This window comes from Gymnogyps californianus, chromosome 1 (assembly GCF_018139145.2).
Source record: "Gymnogyps californianus isolate 813 chromosome 1, ASM1813914v2, whole genome shotgun sequence".
NCBI classification, from domain to species: Eukaryota; Metazoa; Chordata; class Aves; order Accipitriformes; family Cathartidae; genus Gymnogyps; species Gymnogyps californianus.
The window spans coordinates 32,110,512-32,133,258 of record NC_059471.1 but is presented as its reverse complement, the minus strand read 5'-3'; the positions used below and the strand labels follow the sequence as shown (position 1 = coordinate 32,133,258).

The window sequence follows — 22,747 nt, the reverse complement described above, 5'->3', positions numbered from 1 at the left end:
ATATTAGGAAAAATTTCTTCACCAAAATGGTTATCAAGCACCGGAACAGGCTGCCCAGGGAAGTGGTTGAGTCACCATCCCTGAAGGTATTTAAAAGACATGTAGATGTGGCGCTTAGGGACGTGGTTTCGTGATGGACTTGGCAGTGTTAGGTTTAAGGTTGGACTCGATGATCTTAAAGGTCTTTTCCAACCTAAATGATTCTATGATTCTATGATTGACTGTGCAAGGCCTTTCCATCAATCCACAGTGTGACAGCGGTGGAAGGGCCTTTTCACCCAGCAGGAGGGCAATGCTGGGTTGACTCAAGTCCTCCTGGAAGGGCAAGGAGAGTGCAGAGGCTGCCTTGCTTCACAAGGGTGAATGGGCATCTGCACCCTTAAGGGTATCTGGTCAAGGACCCTTTCAGCGCAAAAAGGGGTGTTGAGTAAAGAGGGGAAGCAACAAACAAAACTTAGAGAGACACAAACCTGGACAGACAAGCCTAACGGAGGCAAAGACAAGAAACAGACTTCATCAGCCACACTAATGGATGGGCTACTTATAACCTCACTTAACAGTCACATTGCATAGAAGATATCTCTGAGTTACGATTCCTTTTTAAGCTTAGCCTCAGATAACGCACTTCCACCCTGTCCCCAGTATGGACCAGGCACTGCCAGAGCCTGACTTCATCAGCTTCAGGACACTTCTAGAGGAAGTATCCATAGACACATGTGAGCTTGATTAAAAATATCCATGATGTCAAGCAGATCTTATAATTTTCTTCACGCAAATTCCATTAGGGCGTCACTTAAAATGTTTAAAGTTGGGCATCAAATAATAGAGAAAGTTATTAAATTGTATCACTCCTAGAATGCTAAAGTCTGTCTTATTTTATCTTTACATTGTTTATCCTCACAGCCTCGGCCCAGAAGGTTTTTAATCATTTGCAATACTAAACTCAGAGAAGAAAAATGGGAGCTTAGTGGTTTTAATCAATTCCCATTTTATCAAACCAGAAAATAAAATGCATAAGAAATTGTTATTTATTGTTGAATCGCCATTCACATCATCTTGTGTTCTGTACTGGAGAAAGATATGTAGAATTGGAGTCTTCAGTTATGACTGTGGTGCCTGTCTCAATATTAGACATGAAATTATCTTACATTCATATGATTCATTGCTCAGCCTTCAACATACATAGTTGAAGATGTCAACTTCAGAAAAACCTAATAGGTTTCCTGAACATACAATAATTGCAGCACTTTTCTTGAAATGCCAGGATTTCAGGACTTAAAATTAGTTATAAATCGTATTCTATATTAATAATCTGAAACATTTCATTATTTAACACTGGCAAATGCACTTCTTAATGCCATTTCCATTCAGCTTATCCTCTTCTCTGTCTGCCTGTCTAGTCTTTATAAATGGGGACGAACTCACTTTGCTTTGACTGGGTGAGTGTGCTGGAGTAACACTCAACATCTGAAGGAGAATAGTAGATTCATCTGTGCAACCGGCTGCAGTCATCTGCCTCCATTTAACGTGAGACAGTAGGACTTCTTACAACGAAACACAACCTGCTGAATTTGCATGTTGCTGGTTCTTATCTTTCAGAATATATGACAGATTGTTTTGTGTAGCAACAGATTGTCATCATTATTATTAGATAATGTGTATTTTTACTGTTGTGGTCATTCTGATAATTTCCTATGTTGTTTGTGCTTGCGTACATTTATTTTATTAGCTTGTTTTGGATGAGATTTTGCAGGATGTACCTACCTCTATCATGTTTGGCATGCTTAGCAAAATAGGGAAGCAAAGAAAAAACTTTGTTGCCCATATCAGGTATTGTGAAACTTCATGTAGTGCAGCTGCCTGTGTCTGGTTCAAGTACAGAATTACTGAGTAAAGAACTAAGAGAGCATTTAGTCCTTGGCTTTCACTCCCCTGGTACCGGGCTGGGAACTTCTGTGAGGAGTCAAAAAAAAAAGCTGCAAAACTGTGCCGAACTAGAGAGTTTGCGTTTCTTCCCCTCCAAAGCTTTGGGCAGTGGGCCTGCTCTTTTCCATTGCATCTCTGTTGTGTGATATTGCAGAGACAGAAGCAAATCAACTTTTCCTTCTTTGCAACAGTACGATTGGCTCCTTACTTACTAGTGCCCTGTATAAATACAGCCAAGCACAAAAAGGTATTGAAACTTTTCAGTCCTGTACAATAATTTCTTTAGAAATGTCAAGAATTTAAGCCCTAGCAGCGTTTCTGATTAATACCTGCTTCTAATCTTTGAAACATTGGTTTTGTGGCAGAAGATTAATCACAGGAAATCATCTATGCTAAAGGTCTTTGGTTTATTTTTTATTGCTGGAAGATACATATATTTAAAAGCCAATGAGCATCTCCTCCTAGGAATGTACGTATTGCCTTCATCTGTCTCCCTTTATGAGCCTGCTGCATGTTGACAAATCCTATAGAATTATTTCCAGCCTGTTTGAATGTTTTTTCCCCTTATTCAACTGCAGGCACAATGACAAATCAGAGTTGCAGTATAAAATGTATTTTGCTGGGAAATGACCGTGGTGAATTCGATGCTGTGCTGGTTACTTGCTGTATTTGAAGGCAGAAGAACTATATTTGATCTTGGGAGTGGAAAAGAAAACCACAGTGTGCACGCTGGTGGCTGCTCGGTCGCTAATTTATTGGCAGTTTTGGGGAAAAAAATCTGCATTCTCTTTTTATTTTTTAGGCCAGATATTAGCATGAATTATGGTGCTAGCTATTTCAACAAGAGTCAAGTGAAAAATTTAACTCCTTGGAGAGTTGTGTGTAGTTCTGAGCCATATCTAAGGCTTTTAACTGTCACACTCCTGCAAATCATAATAAAGAGTAATAGGTAAAAAGCCACTGCTCCTTTAAATCAGTGTCACCAGTGACTCAGAATATCTATTGATTTTTTTTTTCTTTATTCCTACCAACAGTTTCAATTAAGATTCAGCAGATCCACTCTGAGAAAACCCTGTTTAAAATGCTTCATAATATTTTGGTTTAATACTGCTTTTTAAATTCTGTTTAAGAAATGAGCATTTAAAAGTAATTATATCTGTAACACAGTAAAACATCAATCTAAAAGGCTAGTGTAATGCCCAATTCATAGCTTTTGTTATAAGTTTTTGAGTGTGTAATTACTAGAATGTATAAATATATATTTCATCAACTTTTTTCAAACAACAGCTATACAAATTTTAAAAGTCAATTATATTCACCCACACATACTACTTTCTGAATACGGGAGACTTGCGGCATGGTTTTGAAAAAAAAAACCCACACTGTATTTTCCCTGCAAATAGTGTCTGTACCAACAAATCATCTGGACAAAATGATTACAGGCTATTTGTCTTTACCGCTTGTAATGCACTAAGCAAATTTCAGTGCTTCATCCACATATGAACCATTTGCTAATTTGGGGTTTATAGCACGTTTGTCAGGCCCTTTACCTGTATTTGTGTATTTTGGGGACGCTAACTCCAGATGTGCAGCAGCTGTTCCACATAGGATTGTGACCATATTCCACACGGAAGCCCGGTGGAAGGAAGGCAACCTGAGACTCTGTCATTCTCCAGGAGATCTTGAAAGCTGCAGAAAAAGAAATGAGAAGGGCAGCCATTAGGGAGAAGAGCAAGATGCATGTGTAGAATAAATGCATATTAATAAAAAGGTGTGCCGCCTGAGTCACCGTGCTTCCCATTTAGATTTCTATATTGGCAAGTGGCAACTGCTGTAATTGCTTGCATTAAAAGGTAATACCAGGAATATAATATATTTTTAGTTCTCACTACAGCAATTTGTCAACTAGAAACAGAAAAAAAAGTTAACATTGTACTGTTAACCAGTTTTCTAAAGACCATTTGAGATCTGTGGGTCATAATTTGGAAACCTTTGGCAAGAAATCTTGAAGTACAACACGGATATCTCTGAAATTTCTTTCAGACACACATACATTTGTAGCTGATACATTTGTTAGTTGGTACATGTAGATCTTTCTGAAGTCTTCTACGATTTCACAAACAAACTTAGATTGTCCATTTCCATTTTCACTTTGTAGGCTTCCATCCCGTTTCCTAAGCAGGCAGGAAGTTTTTCTTTGCTGTCAAGATTGTGTGCTGGGGAACTTCACATGTTAAATGGAACTTCACTGCCATCAACCTTCGGAGGCCTCTGAGAAGTGCATTAGCTCTCCTACACATTTGGTTTTCTACTGGTTTGGAAATGAGCAGGTTAAAATAAAAAAGCTGAAATGCGTATCCTGCATGGCAAGTGAAAAATGTTAAGAAATAAATTGCTGGTGTTCTTTTATGCAAAGAAGGATTAATGTATGGAAGCTGCACTGAAATGGGGGTTGAAATTTCCTGTATTGTAATTTTAAAATGCCAGAACAGGAAAAGACCTTCAGCATTGAGTGGTATCTGAAGTTCATGACAGGCTCTAGGCTAAAGAGCTATCAATTGTTTGCACGCATAAATATCTAATTTATTAAGAAGCTGGAGGGGGTTTGACATCACCATTCTAAAGCTTTTCATCTGAGGATAGTCTGAGGTGTTCAGTCCATATTTTCAGTGTTCTGGCATTTCATCATTGAAGGGCTAGTGTTCTTTGGCTGTTTTCCTGAAGAAACGGAGGATATTGTAAATTTACGTTGTAAAGAGTAATGAATATAAAGCCCAGTGCAAGGAGGATTTAATCATGGAGAAATGCCACCGTTGAAAGCCTAGCGCTCCCTGAAAATGTGAGACCATCTGATGTATTTTAATATTGTTAGGAACCTTGTCTGTTGCTTACCTGTGCTGCAGCTGTAATGAGAAGGACTCTGGAACAACATCACAAATCAAATAACTAAATCTGGTCCACATGAACGTGGTGCAGTGGCCTTGGAGGGGAAAGGAGAGACAAGAATTCCCAGTTTGTCTCCAGGAGCCCGTGTCTCATAAACAAGAGCAATATCAGTAAACAGGTTGAGCAGGAAATCTCCTTTACAGAAAGGAAAAATGTGAGAGGGGAGAAGGGAGATGAAAACCAGCTACAGTGGGGGAGAGGGAGGACTGGAAAACTCCCCAGGTCAAAGCAATAGGAAAAATGGTGAAGAACTGCAAGAAAAGATTTTTTTAAAAAAATTAAAACCAAACTATTTAAAAATAAAGAAAGTCATTGAGACCAAAAAGGAAAAAATGAAGCAATGAAGATGTGGAGAAAAAGACAAATTTGGAGAAAAGATACTGATTTAGCTTTAGCCTGTGCCTCTCTGTGAAACATGAGTTTAGAAGACCTTTGGTAACCAGATCAATAAAATCTTTAAAATCATTTAATTAGATTGAAGGCCAAAAGATAAACTCTTGTGATAAAAACTTCTACCTTTATTTGCCAGAAGAGGGGTAAAAAGTGTTCACTGCTTGTTTACCTTCCAATTGATTTTCCTTCAAGCTAAGAAAAAACGTGCTACATTTGGACAGAAGAAGACATTGATGTACCTTTTCCTGATTTAGAAATGTAGAATACAAGGCAATGGTCACTTAAGGGTAATTAAAACTGTAGAACAGATGACAAGTCTACAAAGATTCAAGAGGAAGCAAGTTTATATCTATGTATGAGACAAAACTAACAGCACAAAACTGACGGCAACTACTGTCTGGCAATACTAGCTATGAAGGATGATTGGCTTTATTTCCAGTTGTTAAAACTAGAGAATTTATTTCTTAATTTAATGCTTACTTCGAATGTAATTTATTTTTGTTGTTCAGGTGTCAAATCAGAAACGTGCTAAATTTAAATTTAGGGTTTTGGTTGTATGTTATGTTTTTACAAAAAGAAATCAGTGATCTTAAACACTCACAGTGTTTTTTAAAGTACTGTCTGTTTTATCACATTGGTGTTTTACATTAGTAACATGTAGTTATTATTTGCATTAATGTCACCGTATTTTTCTTTGGAAAGAAGCAAACATCACTGTACATTTATTGGTCTAAAATTTTTATATTGTGTTTAGTGAAAATTGACTCTTCTGCCTGTAAGATACACCTTTGGAAACAAAATAACTTCACTGATGATAACATATTAATTGTATGTACCATAAAGCTATTTACTCTGAAGGGACGTTGTTCTGCACCTTTCTAAAGCTTTGTTTATTGCATCTTCATTTCAAGTAGTAATTCTTGAGTGCTAAACCTGAAGTAAATGGAGCACTCCTCCTACACCATCATACATAAGCTTTAAATTATATCAAAATGAGCTTGACAAAATGTGTTCAACCTCTGACGTTCTCAGAGTCTTTCCCGAAGAAGAATGAAGGTCACTTATTGTTAACTGTGTGATTGAGACTTGGTTGTACATTGGTTTGAACCTGGGTGGATTTCTCTGTCTTCATGTTTTTAAAAGTGCGCATAAAACAGTTATTTGTGCTCTCTTACTGTACTATAATGCCAAAAGAAAGGTCACGGAAATTTATATTTTTACATTAAAATATCTACGAGAAGGTCATGGAGTTTGATCTTTGCTGTGCTCTGGGAGTCAGCAGAGGTGGATCAAAAGCTTTTTCAGCCCTCACCTGAGTAAGCTGAGAGATTTTGGGTTCATTTCAGTTGGGTTTGATCTTTTTTAAGAGCGAGGGCTTTTCTTCCACCTGAGTATCAGGCTTTTGGAATAAAATTGGTATTCAGATATGGTTTTTAATATCTTCCCTTCACAGTTACTTGGTTTTCAGCATTTCAGTATCTTCTGTAGCGTATAGTGGCCTAATAATTCACAGTGTCCTTGAGCAAAAATAGAGTAGGAGAAACTTAATTCAGAAGAGTGCATCTGTTTTGCCTTATGATTTGTTTGCAGCTGACCTTTGATAAGTGCTGGTTCATACTTGCAGATTTTTAGAATTCATTTTGAGTATGTGCTTGTCTGAACTTTTATTAATTCTCTTTTTCTTTTCTTTTGCAGATTACAGATAGAAGAATCTTCTAAACCTGTGAGGCTATCACAGCAGCTGGACAAAGCTGTAACCACGAACTATAAACCGGTGGCTAATCATCAATATAATGTAAGTAGCTTTCATTATTTTCCCTTCTCCTCTTCAGGAGGAGCCTCGCTCAGGACTCCGGAATCACTCTGCTGCTGTCCTGCAGCTCTTTCGCTCGCAGTTGGCCACTGTCTTTGGAAACGCTCCATATAACATGGAGTTCTCCCTGATTTTGTCTTCTGGGGATCTTCTTTCTGTCTCAAGACCAATATCACCCTTGGGACTAAGGTCTGCCAATTCTAACTCTCTCGTGTTACCTGATGGAGGGCAAACCACCTTTACCCAAGCCTTTTCTAGTGGCTTTATTACATTCTTCCTCTAGTCTTTTTTTTCAAATGTAATTTTGAAGTTTGGGGATAAAAGGCAGTTCTGGCTTTGTGCTATGAGATGTGGAAGCACTCCTTTGAGCCAAATAAAATATCATATGGAGGTGGGTAAAAGACTTGAAAAGAATCATTAGTTTCCAGTCCTTTGCAGGAACTGACAACAAGTAGAAAAGAATAACAGCTGATCATTTTTCACAGTTTCATACCTTCATAGTACGTGTTATTTGCATCATTGGCTTTGTCAATATTACACCCACACTGCTGTTCCAGATCAGTTGATGTACATACAAACTATAATGTCCTTTTCCTTAAAGATCCTCTTTGAGTAATTTGTATGTATGCATATATAATCGCTGTTACTGTTGAATGTGAGAAATGTTAAGTCATACTGAAAATGAGTCACTGTGTTAGTCATTTAAACTTTTACACTTTTTATTAAGATTTTATTTACATAAAACAAATGACAATATACTGAATGATATTTAAGCATTATTCTGAAAGGCAGTCTATTTCCACAGAACCAAAAATAATCATTTCTGTCATGGGACTGTTTTGTAGTAGTTACTGTTCAAAGTCTGATCTATATATAGATGATCATACCAACATAACTTTCAGCTAAGGGAATGACATTTAACCAAAATAGTCACACTGGTATATCCTGCTATGCAAATGCAATTTTATAGGAGTATATGGTTTTATGATGCTACTGTTTCTCCTTCTTTAATTCTGGAATAAGCTACAGTGATGTACAGCTTCTCTTTTTAGTGGGATTCTGTGGCATTTCCCTGACACTAGCATAATTACAACAGTATGACTTCAACCTGGAGACAATCTTTGAATCTTTATTCCAGTTGCAAACTGCTGTCATCCTATCATTACAGAATTTGAAGTCTTGTGTGAGATTCAGGGGGTATAATCAGGATGTAACCAGGCTTCTTAAATGTTATGATGCTCTTGTGTCCTAACTGTAATGTTTTTATTGGTTACATAGCTGTCCATGCTAATGGAAATCCATTGGCAGAGTGTTTACTTTTCATGTCTACCTTAAAGGTGTTCTGATGGGAAAAATCTAGTAGGACATACTTGTACTTGAGTCACTCTTGGCCGTGCCTTTACGCTGAAGGCCCAGGCACAACTACTTTCTACAACATCGTTCTTTTCATTAAGTCTTTTATTAAGGTTCAGGTTAGATGGCTGAAAGTATGTACAACTGGGAGAACAAGTCCATGAACTTTTTAAACCTCTTGGTTAAATTTTTCTGCTGTTTTCAAGCAGTAGTTGCTTTCTTAAAACTTGCTGCATTGCTTGTAATATGACAGCCCTGTTGGGGACAAGACTTTTCACAAGAAGGAAATAAAAATGTACAAACTACCGTACATGCTGATACATTCAGTCATCTTCTGGGGAGTTTCTGAGGAAAGAATGAGTATCTACTAAATAAGAAAGAAAGGGATAACATTTCCTGAAGGAAGAGATGATAGAATATTAAATGGGGCTTAAGTGTGGCTGCTCCATGTACCCATAAATTGACATAAAACAGGAAGGAGGAGGGAAATAAATTACATGTGGATGGGAAATAGCAATAGCTTGTTTGAATACAAGGACAGGGAAAGTGATTTTTTTTGGCAAGAAATTATATTAAGCCTACCTTTTTATTAGAAAAAATTGGAATTCCATTACAATATATGCCAGAATTGTGACTTAGCTTTTCGTCTCTGGGAAAGGGACCTTCATTTGTGTATAACTGTAAATATTACGCGTGTTTACAAGGTTGCAATGTTAATATTCTTGCAGCTGGAATCTTTCTGTGACTTAATTATTTTTCGTAATACAGCAGAAAAGTTCTCTAGTGGTTCTGGTTACCCCTTCAGAGGCTTTTTTGTGGTCTCCCCTCTTCTCACTCTCCTGTACTATAGAGGTTGGTACCTGTGCTCCTGGGGATGGGGAAACCTTTAAGACTTTTTCAAACCTCTTCAGATGAAACTTTAGATTTAGTCTCACTTCTCTATCACCTTTGTCTTAGCTGTCTACCGAAGCAGTGTAATACATCAGGTTCAGTATTAACAATATCTTCAAGAAGGCAATTTTGGCAGCTTTTCAGCAAGCCTAGCAACATTCTGGGAAGGTAAACAAAGAGAAATTGATTTCTGTATGAAGTCTTGCAGGGATAAACTTGCAACTTCTACACTCGACAGCTTGTTCTAAAATGGTCCTTCCTTGAAATCAAATTGTGTTTTAATGCTTCTTAAATTTAAAAACCACACAATTTTAAAGAAATCTAATTAGTTTACAGTGTGCATGCGTTCTGTAATATGACTCTCAGAAAGTGCTTTAAGCCTGCTGCATAAAACATCATGTTTGCAAAGAAAACAGGAAGGAAAGAAAATGAAAGGCTGCATTGTAACTTGCTGTGAGCAGTGTATTCACAAGACAAAAAGAAAACAGCAACAGATACCATGCTTTTTTTTTTTTTTAAATAGCACTTCACAACATGCTCCGTGTTTTTAGACAACAGTGGGAGCTGTTGCTGAAGTTGGAGGGAAATGCTAGTGTTGCTAATTAAAATGTGGGCAACTGGGACGCCAGCTGCAAATAACTTTTCAACAAAGGGAGGGTTTGATATTCAGTTTTCTGTGTGAGTTGATTTTATACATTAATGAATTAAGAATATTGTAATATTCACATTGCATTTGTATAGGGAATACAAACGCTCTTCTTTGATTTATTTTAGCTCATCCAGAGAATGTAAAATAGAAGCTCCTACTGGGGAGAGTGTACCAAGGCACTAAAATAATAGAGAAACAAGAATGCTGGGCATTACAATTTACTAGCAAAAAAAAGATTGTGCTTTGGTTAAAAAGAGTACTTAATGTTATTTTCCAGGAGACTGTTATTTGTATAACTAGGATTTTATACCCAGTCATGAAGTAGTACTGTAAGAGACCTAACATCAGTGAAGATAATGTTGAGAATTTCCTTATTGTTACTTTGTTCCTTTGTGTAGAAAGCATCAATTTTAAAGTGAGTAGCTTTTTTCTCTACATGGAGAGAGTTGTCGCTAGTAGCTAGTTGCTAGCTAAGCACATTTTCGCTATATGTCATTTGAAGAGGTACAAACAGTACCATGAATTTTTTGTTGTTGTTCTCAGAGATTGTCTTGAGAGTCCCAGTAGCTTTTCCCATTACGCCCATGGTACTTGCCCACTATTCCAATAGCTCTGCCACGTACAGAGGGGATAACCTCAGTGCTTCGCTCTTGTTCTTGCTGCTTAAAAACAAAACAAAAACCAGAAAAGGAGATCGGTTTCTTCCATCACTTCAGCTTGACCTTCCACCTGAGGAGGTTGCAGTTTGTTTCTGTTTCTGTTTTTCTTCTTCTTGTTCATTTTGGTTTTGTTGTTTGGGGAGGTAGAAAACTGCAGAAGGGTTGGTAAGAACACGCATAATAGCTGCTGCTGTGACAGAGTGATGCAGCCTGTACCTGGCTGTCTTTATCTTTCACACCGCATCTTTCAACTGATGTATTTTTGAGTCAGAGAAAAGTTGCTAACCTCAAAAACAAATGCATAGGTCTTTACACTGAGAAGTGACCTCAGACGTATGCAGGAACCTAGAACTCAGTCAAGCATTGCAAATAAAGACACCTTCATCTCTCCTACCATCTTCTGGACTTGACCTCTAAAGTGTCGTATGCTTTTCTGGCAACAAATTAAGGCTGGATAATCCATCTCCTCCTCTTGTAAAATGTTAACATCCATATATTCAAAACATTTTTAGTGTCCCCAGTCCTAGTGTCCCATAAGCCAGTGTCTCAAATGTAATAGGGCTCTACTGAAAATCCAGTAGGGTGGTGTTTACTGGTATCAGCCGTGACCTGATCAGCAACTGCACAGAGTAACTGGAAAATTCTGTGGATCCCTAAGTCAAAAAAGGCTGAAAACTCAGGCTCAGGAAAGCCTGCTGCAGTTGATTGCAGTGGCTAATTAGAAAACTCTGCTTCCAGGAGAATACAGTGTCGATGTCTTGATTTTTTGAAGAGGACTGCATGAAGTTGTAGTCATGCTTTCCTTCTGATGTGGTACAATATATCCTACAGGATGGTAATTCCTGTGTTTGACCATGAACTACCAAAAGGGAAAGAATCTGGAGCGGTTTTCAAACAGGACCAAAAAATATTTTTTATACCCAACTAGATTAGACTATTTTTAATAGTGTTTGGGTTGCTGTTTATGCATTTTCTTCTGAAAACGCAATGTAACATGGCACTGTCTGCAACTTTGTGCATGCCGGGTATTTTCTCTACCTTGTTTTCATTCCATGTAAAATGATGATACTGACATACTTCATGATGATCGTTCACTCATTCGTTTATTTGAAGCACTGTCAGTCTCATTATGTATGTGACAGTGCGTTTTCCCTTTGACTCTCTCCACCTTACAAAGCAAAGAAGCAGTTTCCAAATACAAATGATATTAGAAGACAGAAACCAAAATTGTTCTTGGATGGAAATGAGACTTCCAAAATATACAGTGCAAGGAGATTCTGATCATAACAAGTGCTTTTCAATGCTAGCATGAAGTATCAACTTTAGACTGAGATGTGACATATTCATGTATTTTTTAAGACCAAAGGGGACAGCTTTATAGTAAAATAAATTTTAAATGCATGTCTTAAACCCTGCATACTTCATTGTCCTCAGGATGTGCCTGTGTCCTTGAAGCAAGTCCCTACACCATTGCACTGAGTTAGAACATGACTGTGATAGTAGATGTTTGCTCTGGAGAGATGGTTTCTCTGGCAGGAAAAATATAAAGTGCTTGTCATATATCTTAGTAGGTTCCAACTTAAGCCAAGTGTAAATTAAAAGCATTTTTAATGCTGCATACTGACTAGCATCAGATCAGTTGAAGATCGGATGCAAAGACCTTTTTGGCAATCAAACAGCTGATTTAGTGTATTGCTTGTCTTGCAGGTAGCACTCTCACACATCTCATACTTCATCCTACATTTCGTGCAGCAAGGGGCCAGTCTCCTCCTGCTCCCCACTCTTTGTATCATTTCTTTAGGTGCTTTATACAGAAACCCTTGCTCACGTACCAGGACATGGGTAGTGCTGTAGGTCATAGTAGACTTTTAGATGAATGAGATTTATCCAGCTTCTCCAATACCTGTATGACTATGTGAACATACCCAGAGAACTGGCCAGCTGCTTTGTTGGTGGAGTTGCAACCAACAGAGGCAGGTAGCCCCTGAGTGCACCCTGGCCATGCTACTTGGTAAAGAATGCAGCTTATGTCATATTATGGTGTCATAATTTTGTATTGTATTAATGGATCCTGACTGTATTTTGGGGTTGTAAAGTGTGTCAGCTGAGTAGACTTGTTCATATATATTTCAATCCCATTGCAGTTCTACTTCATGTGTTTACGACTAGATGCAGTCTACTTGCATTATCCTGCATCATGAGACTATGCCAGTAGAGAAATAGAAGTTGAATCCACGACAGGGCTTCCAAAGCTTACAGTTAAAACCTTTTCAAGGTCAACAGAGGTTCCTAATGAATCGTCTGTTGAACTTTCAGAACAAGCAAATGTTTTGACGTACTATTGTTTATAGGAAGGCCAACGTCCTAGATTTATATTCCTACTCTAGTTTCTGTGGTGTAGCAGTTCTGCTGTAGATCATGGCAATCAAGATGATGTACTGTGAAACTGTTCTACTTGATGCTACAATTTGCTATTGTTGCAAAGCTATTACTGTTTTGAAGATTTATTTTTTTTAAATGCAGAGGCTAAAGAGTTAAATAATTACACCAAAGTGTATTAGTGGATAAAAATCAATTGTGTACATTTGTGTGGAGAGATTGTATCTTTTATAACACTAACATACCACTGGAAAAGCAGACAAGTATTTGGTTGCCCAAGCCCATCTTAGGTTTTAAGCAGAAGCAACAGACTTCAAGCTACAGGTTGGGAACAATTGCTCTGCGTTCAATTTAATGACGTACATCTGTTTCAGGATTTGAAAGAGCAAGTTGGCTGGCCGGAGACCTGTGAGCAACAGCAAAGGTGGTAATAGTCTTTAGCCACTTTGGGACAGATACCAAGAGACAGGCTATTTTCACTCGGAGAGTAGGAGGGAGTTAGCTGGCAAGGAAACATAGGAAAAAATAAATTGTGCCATAAAACTAATCTCTCTTCTTAAAAATAAGATTTTTAGTATCCAGTAGAACTGTGAATTTTCATTTCTAGGCTTCTTCTCTGAAGGTCTTCCTTTGTGTGTGCTACTCAGTTTTTTCCCGAAGAGGTACCATCTGCGTCCTCGAACTGTGTCTTCACTTGGTGAAGATTGGTTTTATATTGACGGAGTGGTTGCCTTGAGTGCTGTTTCTGGAGCAGATGAGGCAGTGTCTGAGGGCCATTTGAGCATCCTTTGGGCAGGTGGTTGTTATGATTGTGGATGTAGCGATGTTGGTGTGTGGATTTTCCCGAGTATGGCAATTTCTAGGTTGTTGGATATTTGTCATTATACTTCAGAAGCTGATATCAACAGAGGTGGAGTGAAAATACCATTTCAGTTTGGATTCCTGTACTAATATGAATTCTCTCTCCAGGTTTGGGCACATCATGCAGGCTCTGTTTCTGGGTTTTTTTACTGGTTAAAGCAGAGATACATATCTGAAAAGCTTATTGTGCTGAGGACAAAATGCTTAGTTTATGTTCATAAAAGAACATTTGAGTGCTCAAAAGAAAATTTTCCAGATGAAAAGCACTGAGTCATTGAACAGTGTTTTATTAAATAGGGGTTTTATGTCTTAATGTTCAGCACTGAGAATTATACAGCATTACATATGAATGTCTTTAAAATGTGTTTTGTATCTGATAGATTGAATATGAGAAGAAGAAGAAAGAAGACGGAAAACGGGCTCGAGCTGATAAACAGCAAGTGTTGGACATGCTTTTTTCAGCCTTTGAAAAACATCAGTATTACAACATTAAAGACCTGGTGGACATAACCAAACAGCCGGTGGTATGTACTATTAGTCTTGTAATATAACCATTTTCAGTAGTTAATATTGTGTATAGTTTCCACATCCAGAAAATAATTTAATGTATACTATCTGCCTTTGAAACAGCTCTCTAAATATGTTTTACAACAAACAAATCATCAAGTTTTAAGTTCACCATTGTAGGACTGTGTAGGATATCAAGCATTGCAGTGAGTATGCTTTTTCTTGACAGACATGGTTTAAGTAACCTAAATGGTCTCTCTCTTATTTAGGTTTGTGTTAGTACTAGAAACCAAATTCTGTAATGCTCTGACGTCTCCCATGCTACTCCTGTCCTCACTGAAGTAACAGCCTAGTTCTGTTGCTGTTGGCAGTAGAGAGCTTGTAGGAGTGGTCAGCCCTTCCTTCAGCTTCTGAACTTTATCTTGGCATAGCAACAGGGGTTACTCTTTTTCTGTGGGTCTAGAAAATTGTCGTGGAATTAGTATTAAATGCACGCATTACCCATGTTAGGAGCTCAAGTATCATGTCAGCACCCCGAAATCACTTGATTTCCTTTACAAATAGAATAATTTTTAGACTAAGAGTTTAGGGGTTTGATATTTGGATTTTATTTTATTTTTTTTTAAACACTGTTTTGATACACAAACAAGGAAAGAGTGAAGATGTGTGCTTACGTGATGGTTTTGTTATCCTGCAGTGTCTGCCAGCCCCTTCATCCATGAACCCTAACTCTCCAGTTCTTTCCCTTTTTCCCCTGTTCAAGCTTTCCTTGACCAGACCAGGCGGGAGTGAGGGGAGACAATGACACGTGAAGTATCTTTGGTGCTTTTGATGTTTTTCCCCTCTGACTTCGATATCTATCTTCAACCCAGCTGCAGTTTTCAGAAAACTTAAAGGGACTTAATTATGTTTGAATCTAAGTGGAGCAACAATTTCAACAGTTGTTAGAGCTAAGGCAGAAGAAGGAACAGTGACAGTTGGATTATGGAAGAAAATATTCCTCTGTAAAAGAGGGGAGAAAATAGAGATGCTTACTAGTTTTGCTCACTTCACAGTTAGAATTAAGTGGATCTGTATCAGATTTGTATAAGGTGCACAATCTGTTTGGTTAAGAAGCTGCACAAAGATCTTACCCAGTTCAAATACATGTAGGTTCACGGTGTTCTAGTACCTTGGAAGAAACTAGTTGGATAAGGTACTCATGTCTTCTATTCCATTTATGTATCTAAGGAGTCAACTCCTTATCTGTGTGACAGAGAAGATGTGTGGATCATGGGAGCTGAGGAGGAGTAAGGAATAGGAGGAAGATACGGAGGGAGTGGCAAGAAAATTTTAAGATTTTTTTTTTGGTAAGAGATAGGTGTGACAGTCACTATGTTGATCACTTTGAATGTAAGTAGGTGCAAATTTATCCCATCTAGCATGACTTCAGCTAGAAATAGTCAGCCACAACTCCCACTTAAGCCATGGGAGAACAGAAGTTTTCTTCCTCCTGTGATGTGATTTACCTCTTGAATGTACCTCTCTCTCTGCATCAGCTCAAAGGAGCCTGGAAAAGCTGTGCTTCTGACACAAGTTTCTTCATTAAGCACCAAAAGTTGGGCAAGATTAATCCAATTTTTTTCTTAGTCACTGCCCTAAGGATTAGATGTATAAGGTAGTTATTAGATTAGATGTATAGAGCAAAATACCTCACATGAATACTTCTGTTACATTATGATGAATTTCTGTGCCTGTCTATATATCTCTGCTGTCATCATATGCTCCTGAATATATTCTGCCCATAGCATAGTAGATCTGTGCTGTGTACTTTCAGCTCAGCAAATCTAGCTTTCAACTATTGTAGTAATACAGATAAGTTAAAAGGAAATTGTAGACTAATTTGACCCAACATCACATGTTATTTGGGCTATATCTTTGCATTTGTCTTTCTTATTTGAGTCTCTCTACTGATGGCTAAAAGTGCCGTAGGGCTCCTGAGATTAATCAAACCATTAAACCCTCTTCCCCTGAGTGGGCTGTGTGGTCTCAGTTTCGAGCTGTGTGCGAGAGTTAGGGGTTTTGTGTTCACTCCCAGCCGGGGTTTTGCCGTAGGTGTTGGCGCCCATCCAGCTTCCTCAGACCCGGATATCCTGAGAAAATAAATGAACAAAATCCTCTTCCCGATGCCTTTCTTCATTCACTGGGTAGCCAGTATGGTGATAAATTCAAAACTTATCTTTCAGTACGTTATCTACCCCTCATCTAAAGCTATCCTAATTTCCCATCTGGTTCCCATTAAAAACTTCTGTAGGGAGTTGCTAACAGCATCCATTTCCATTTAAAAATACTATCCCTTGGTTCCTGCTGCTCAGCCAGTGTTTGCTCCGTGTGAGCATCCCTGGTGCTGCAGACTTCAACATATGGTGTGCAACTTTCGTTTTTTTTCTGAAAATAAAGTATCTGTTCCTAATGCCCACTGTGACTTTATTGTTCGCAGAACATCTATACCTGACAAAAAAAATGTAAAATGCCAATAGGTGAATAGGCATGCTTTCCCTGTACTGTACAGAGGTTGGCTGCTAATTAATCTCTGCTGAGTGTTCACTGCTTTATTTTCTGTCATAGTGTCTAAGATTGTCTGGGTATATAATTTCTCCTCTGAGTTTCTAAATGTTGAGGTTATTTTCAGACGCAAGGAAAAAAATGCTGCTGCTGCTGCTGCTGCTGTCTCCTTAGCTCCCATTAAAATGAAGTTCTAGGTGCTCACATCACTGGCTAATAATATTTAAAACACATTTGTCTAAGGGAGTCAACATCTTTGTTAGTGAAGTAACAAATAAGGGAATTTTTCTTACGTAATGGTAAATGTAAATAGTAAATTAAACCCTTGCTACAGAATATATTGCATGTTACACGGGAAGTTGCTGCCATCTTTATTTTGCGATCGTGAAATCACAAAGCCAGTCTACTCTGAGCGCAAACTGCTGTTATATTAGGGAAACCTGGGTTTATTTGTTTTTCTTTTTAATGAAAAATAACAATTTGCAGTAGTAGGCAAACCTGTTGCCACCTACCCAGATGTAAATACTGAGTGCTCCCTGGGAATATTGCAGTAATTCTAGATTTGGACTTAACGGCTGAGACCTCAATATGCTTTTTATGTGGGCAATCAAATATTTGTGAAGAATGGAACCAGTATGGAACCAGTAGTCTAATATGAACTGTATTTTTTCAAAAGGGGGTAGATTGTTTGCAGTTTTTTCTTTTATTTCAGTGTTAAGTATCCTAAGTGTGGGTTTTTTTCTTCCCTCAAAGTTTCAGAAGGATTTTCAGAGCTTGGAACTTAACTCCTCTCTCAGAAACTTTTATCCCATAATTTTATAACATTTCACTTTTTATGGAAAAAATCGTAAGGGAAGGTGTAACAGGGCAGAGGATGCCTTAAATGTACAAACAGCATACCTAGAGATTAGCTTCTGTGTTAGAATTATATGCATATAAACATATTGAATCTCTTTCTGAGAAGAAATTGTGGGCCCCTGATTAGCACTTACCAGGCTCTAAAATTCAGTATTTGGCACCACTGGAGGAAGTGGGGGCTTTTCTCTTGATGATACAGCATCAGACTGAGTAGTATGCTTCAAGATGTATGGGGTAACCTGGCACAGTGCAGACCCAGGTAGAGGGTCCTGGTTTCTGGAAGGAGAAGTGATCCTGCAGGAAGAATCATAACATCTCCCGAACTCATCTAGTCAAGCCTCTTGCTCTCAAGTACAATCGAGTACAGCAGGATTATCCCTGATTTGTAATTGTCTAAAAGCTCCAATAATTCAGCGTTGTCTGTCCATGCAGAGTGATTTTTCAGGCTAACGCTCTCAGTTGCCCTCCCCAAAACCACTGCTGCTTGTTTCCCCCCACAGCAGAGTTGGCAAATGGGAATATGTTGCACCTCCTCAGTTGCTGCAGTTCACGGTCCCAGCTTGAAGTGCCCTGACTTGCAGCAGAGACGTTACCTCACTGTTCAGTTTGGGTTGGTTTTGTTCTGTTTTGTTATGCTGTTGAATCAAAACTCTTGGAAGTTTTGCCCAGAGAGAAGCAGAACTGCCTGGGGAATTGGGCCTGAAAATTGGATGAAATTAAAAGTAACCTACGTTTAACTGCGTGGATGGTTCAGAGGCATGAGCAAGTAGTGAGAGGTGAGAACTGCATTGTGCAAAATGTCACCCAAAGATACTGCCACCAAACAGCAGCGAGCCACCAGGAGCCGTGGACCGTGCAGCCGTAGCGGTTTCGTTCTGCCTGAGCCCTGCGGCATCGTCCCACCTCGTGACCTGGCTTTCCACGTGCAGACTAGGTGTAGATGTACTTCATGGGACTAGGTGCAATTATTTTCTTGCTTTCCAATTCTCATTAATCTGTCCGTGTGGTCTAGAGCAGAATTTAACCTTGAATCTGAGTGTTTTTTCCACCCGCTCTGCCATCTTTGGAAATGCCTGTCAGTGACACTACTGAAAGCTACCTTGTGTGCATGCGCAAGGATTGCAAAGAAAGCAGTGGATATGCAGGTATACACATCTACACGTACACATGTAGAAATCGCTTTTTCACCTGCTTTCATCACCTTTTAAAAAATGCGTTGCACAACAGCAGCGTTGTCGTACAAAACCGTTTGTGCACTAATTGCTGTTGTAGTGAGTACATTTGTCTTAGGTACCTGACCCTCAAGTAATGACGGCATCTCTGCAATAGATGAGATGTGGAAAGATGTGCTGAGAGATGTATATTGATCTCCTGCTGCCACCTGCTGGGGTTTGCATCGTGCACCCTTGAAGGCTGAAGAGCCATCTCCGCAGTGCAAAATGAACCCCCTGCTCCCCGCGCGCAGCCCCTGCGCACAGCCACTTCGGTCGAAGACAAGACCCTAAGAAACTAGTTTGTATACACAGTTTGTTATAGTCACCTTTCTTACTTGTTGGACAAAGTGGTCTTTTAAACACCCCTCATTGCTTCGAGATACGTTTTTAAGAACCACTTTGCTACATGCGTCCAAACGAAGTATCATTGTTACTGTGGGATCCGGATTTTTTTGCTTTGTAAATTTTTGATGTGTACCTGGAGAGAAACAATCAGTTTCTCTAAAAGAGACTTTTTTTACTGACTGAGAACATACTTTTTATTCATGTCCCAACTTTTCCTTTTAGCAAAAAATGGGAAGAGTGTAAGGAAGAGACCAGGCAATCGGCCTTTCTTTCTTTCCTATGTCATCAACAAATATTTGCCTGTTTTATGAGTTGGAGTATGTTGATATTTTCGCTTAGTGGAACTGTAGATGCAGAAAATACAAGGGTTCCAGTAACTCCAGTTCAATATATGCACTCAAAGAGGATTAAATTGCTCAAACTAAAGCAATTATGAATTTAATGTGGAGATTCTTAAACTGTGGTCTGCAGTTGCCATGGCAATCCACTCAAGTCAGTCCCGATTAATATTTAAACAAACAAGCAGGCAAACGGCTCTTTAAAAAAATGAAACAAATTACTGGTGTTTATTACAAAGAGTAAGGGAGGGTGATATTAGTGAGCTGTCTTGTGTCGAAGGTTATACTACTGGTTATCATAGCTTTGCTTTTTTTTTTTTAATTTCTCTTCCTAGCCTTAATATTTGAATATATTAGAAAATTCTCTGGCACCTACTCTGCTCTCCTCTAAAAACGAGGCCATAATAAAATGTTTAAAGCTTGGCAGAATGGCATGAAAACGAACAGCTTGGGGCTTGATGGGGTCTGAATAAGACAGGGAGTTTCAAGATAATCCCAGTCCAAGGAAGCTGAAAAGCCAAGAGCTTTTAGCTCAGGTGGAGAAATTCCAGCAAGAGGAAGATGTGTGAGATGATAGCAACGATGTACAGACCTGCAGAGTGGCTGTGTCCCACCGCCCTGGGGAGCCCCTCATGCACAGCGAGCTCCCAGGGCAGAAAGCCTGCCCGCACCCCCATTCCTCCACAGTTGTGTGAGAAAGGTAACAGCGCACAGGTTTTTAGACCAGCTGTGTGTCTGACACTCGGGGGACCTCAGGCATATCTCCGCCTTTTGATTTTGCAAGCGCCTCATCTTGAGACAGGAGCTGGAGAGCATCTCCGTGAGCTCACCCATGGGTGGGTGCTACTGCTGCAGGTCTGCAGTAACCTCAGCATCGCCCTCCTGGAGGCACTGGGAGCTTTATTTTGGCAGCCCGTGGAGCATCCGTCTAGCCAGGACGTGCCTCTCCATGCCCCAGCAGGGCTGCGCAGGGACTGCCCGGGAGCCGTCACCCCTTGGGCTCGGGTGCTCCCTGCTGCATCCCTGGGGCTTGCACTAGGCGTTACACCCAGGCTGCTCTAGTCCCTCTTGGTGCCTGGGGGTTGGAGTCGTATCACAGAGTCATTATCGCAAAAATTAGTGCCGATCAGCCAACATTGCTGTCCACCGAGTCGTTTTTATGAACCAAGTCGATGTGATTGAGCAGATCGTGTGACATTGTGTAGGAACTGTGCCAATCGCCTGCCTGTATAATTTGAATTTTTGTTTCCTTTCAGATATACTTGAAAGAAATTTTAAGAGAAATAGGCATCTACAACGTGAAGGGGACCCACAAAAACACATGGGAGCTGAAGCCAGAATACAGACACTACCAAGGAGAAGATAAGAGTGATTAACAAAAGTGTTTACAAAGAGAGAATTAGAGTGATTGCACTGAGGGAACCTGGGTATACAGACAGGACTGAGCACAGCGCAATTCTGCAAGGTTCAAGTTAAAATAAAGCAGCTGATACTTTGTAATTTTCCATAGCTTCATTTTTTTCCCAAGGAATATTTCTTGTACGTTTCTGTAAGTGTTTTGTCTTTTGACAGGAAAAAAATATTTATAGAATAAACTTGTATTTAGATTTATCTTTGTTAGAAATCTTTTGAGTTCTGATCTTACTTTTTCTTGATAGCTTTGTGGCTTTTCCAAGCCTCGATGACTTTGAAGGAAAACGTCTCCTAGAGGAACCCGTAACTTTGTGGTTTTGCATTCCAGCAGAACTGGGTTAATACCCTCACTTCTGCTGGGATCTGTCAGGGCCTCGTCTGGAAGGCTGCAAAGATCCAGAACCCTTTGTGCAGTGTTTGGGTGGAACGGACATGATGCTCCTTTTGGGATCAGGCTTTAGGAAAAACAGCCACAACCGAGGTGCTCATCACAGTCCTTAGGCTCCATGGGAACAAATAACACAGTTAAAAAAACGCCTAAAGCGAAGGCTGTTTGATACACAGGTCAGTGGGAAGACAACAATCCCCTCCAGGTGATTACTGAGAAAAAAAAAGAAATGTCTGTCTATTAGGTACATCAAGGAATAGATTTATCTTTTGTTTGTTTTTTATGATGTTACCTATGTTTTATGTTTAAGCATATCAATAAAAGCATTATTTTAATTTTTACCACACAATGTTCTACATTATTGACTGAATACATATTGTGATTTAGATAGCATAGGTATCAAGTTTTCTTTTCAAACTGTTTTTATTACTGGCTTTGCCAGTGGGTTTCCATGTGTTTTGAGGAAGATTGCTTAACGTATCTGTGTCTCTGTTCTCCCATTTTTGAAATGCACATTGCAAGGGTTGTCTATTCAGCATCCTTTTTGCGGGGGAGCAGGGAGGGAGATGGGACAGGACTATTTAATTATATTCTCAAAGCTTTTATGTTAAAAAAAGAGCAAAGAAAACAGAGTGGAAAAAAACTCCTTAGTATACCTGTAAACGAAGCAGAAGGTGAGATTTTACAGCACAACTTTCACATTCCCTCAGGTCCTTCAGATGTGTGCATCACTTCTGCACATCATAGTAATAAAATAATTGGTCTGCATGAACAGCAAACATTCCATTATTGGTCCACTTGGAAGCAATGAAAGGTTCGGAGGAGGGTCAAACGCCTTCGGAGGTTTGTAAAACAACTCTGACCCCTCATGCATAAGTCACACATTTTGATTTTGCTCAATTCATTTTTTCTAGAATTGTTTGTGTAAGTATCTCTTTACAGATATGCTTCCTGCTGGTGCTCAGCTTTCCGTGGCATGAAGCGTCCAGTTCCTAGGAGGCGGACTGCTGAGGCTTTTTGAAAAGCAAATCACGTTCCAGGGATGTGTGTGTGCTTTCACAAATATCGCCGTTGACTCCTGTCTCCTCAGGCTCTGCGGGCAGGACCCAGCTTGCTGACGGCTGCAGGAGATATAACTGAGGATGCTGAGAGGAACCCAGGAAGTCAGCCTTTGTGTCTTGCTACAGTACATTATGTGCTCCCCAGCAATAGCCAGAGCCTGCACACATTGCTGTCCTCCTCATGCTGTTCAAGTCCTCCGGAGACTTGC

At 39.3% G+C, this 22,747-nt stretch overlaps 1 protein-coding gene across 2 annotated transcripts in view; it reads left to right on the top strand.

The window, feature by feature from the left end:
* The window catches only part of GTF2F2 (general transcription factor IIF subunit 2), a 91,324-nt gene extending 69,504 nt beyond the window's left edge, over positions 1–21,820 (top strand). For both annotated transcript variants that reach the window (XM_050912929.1, XM_050912920.1), the window contains 3 exons: positions 6,961–7,060; positions 14,251–14,394; positions 20,933–21,820. In XM_050912929.1, the coding sequence (XP_050768886.1) occupies positions 6,961–7,060; positions 14,251–14,394; positions 20,933–21,052 (364 nt within the window). In that variant the 3' untranslated portion in view covers positions 21,053–21,820. The remainder of the gene's footprint in view (positions 1–6,960; positions 7,061–14,250; positions 14,395–20,932) is intronic.
* The last annotated feature ends 927 nt before the right edge of the window (positions 21,821–22,747 follow it).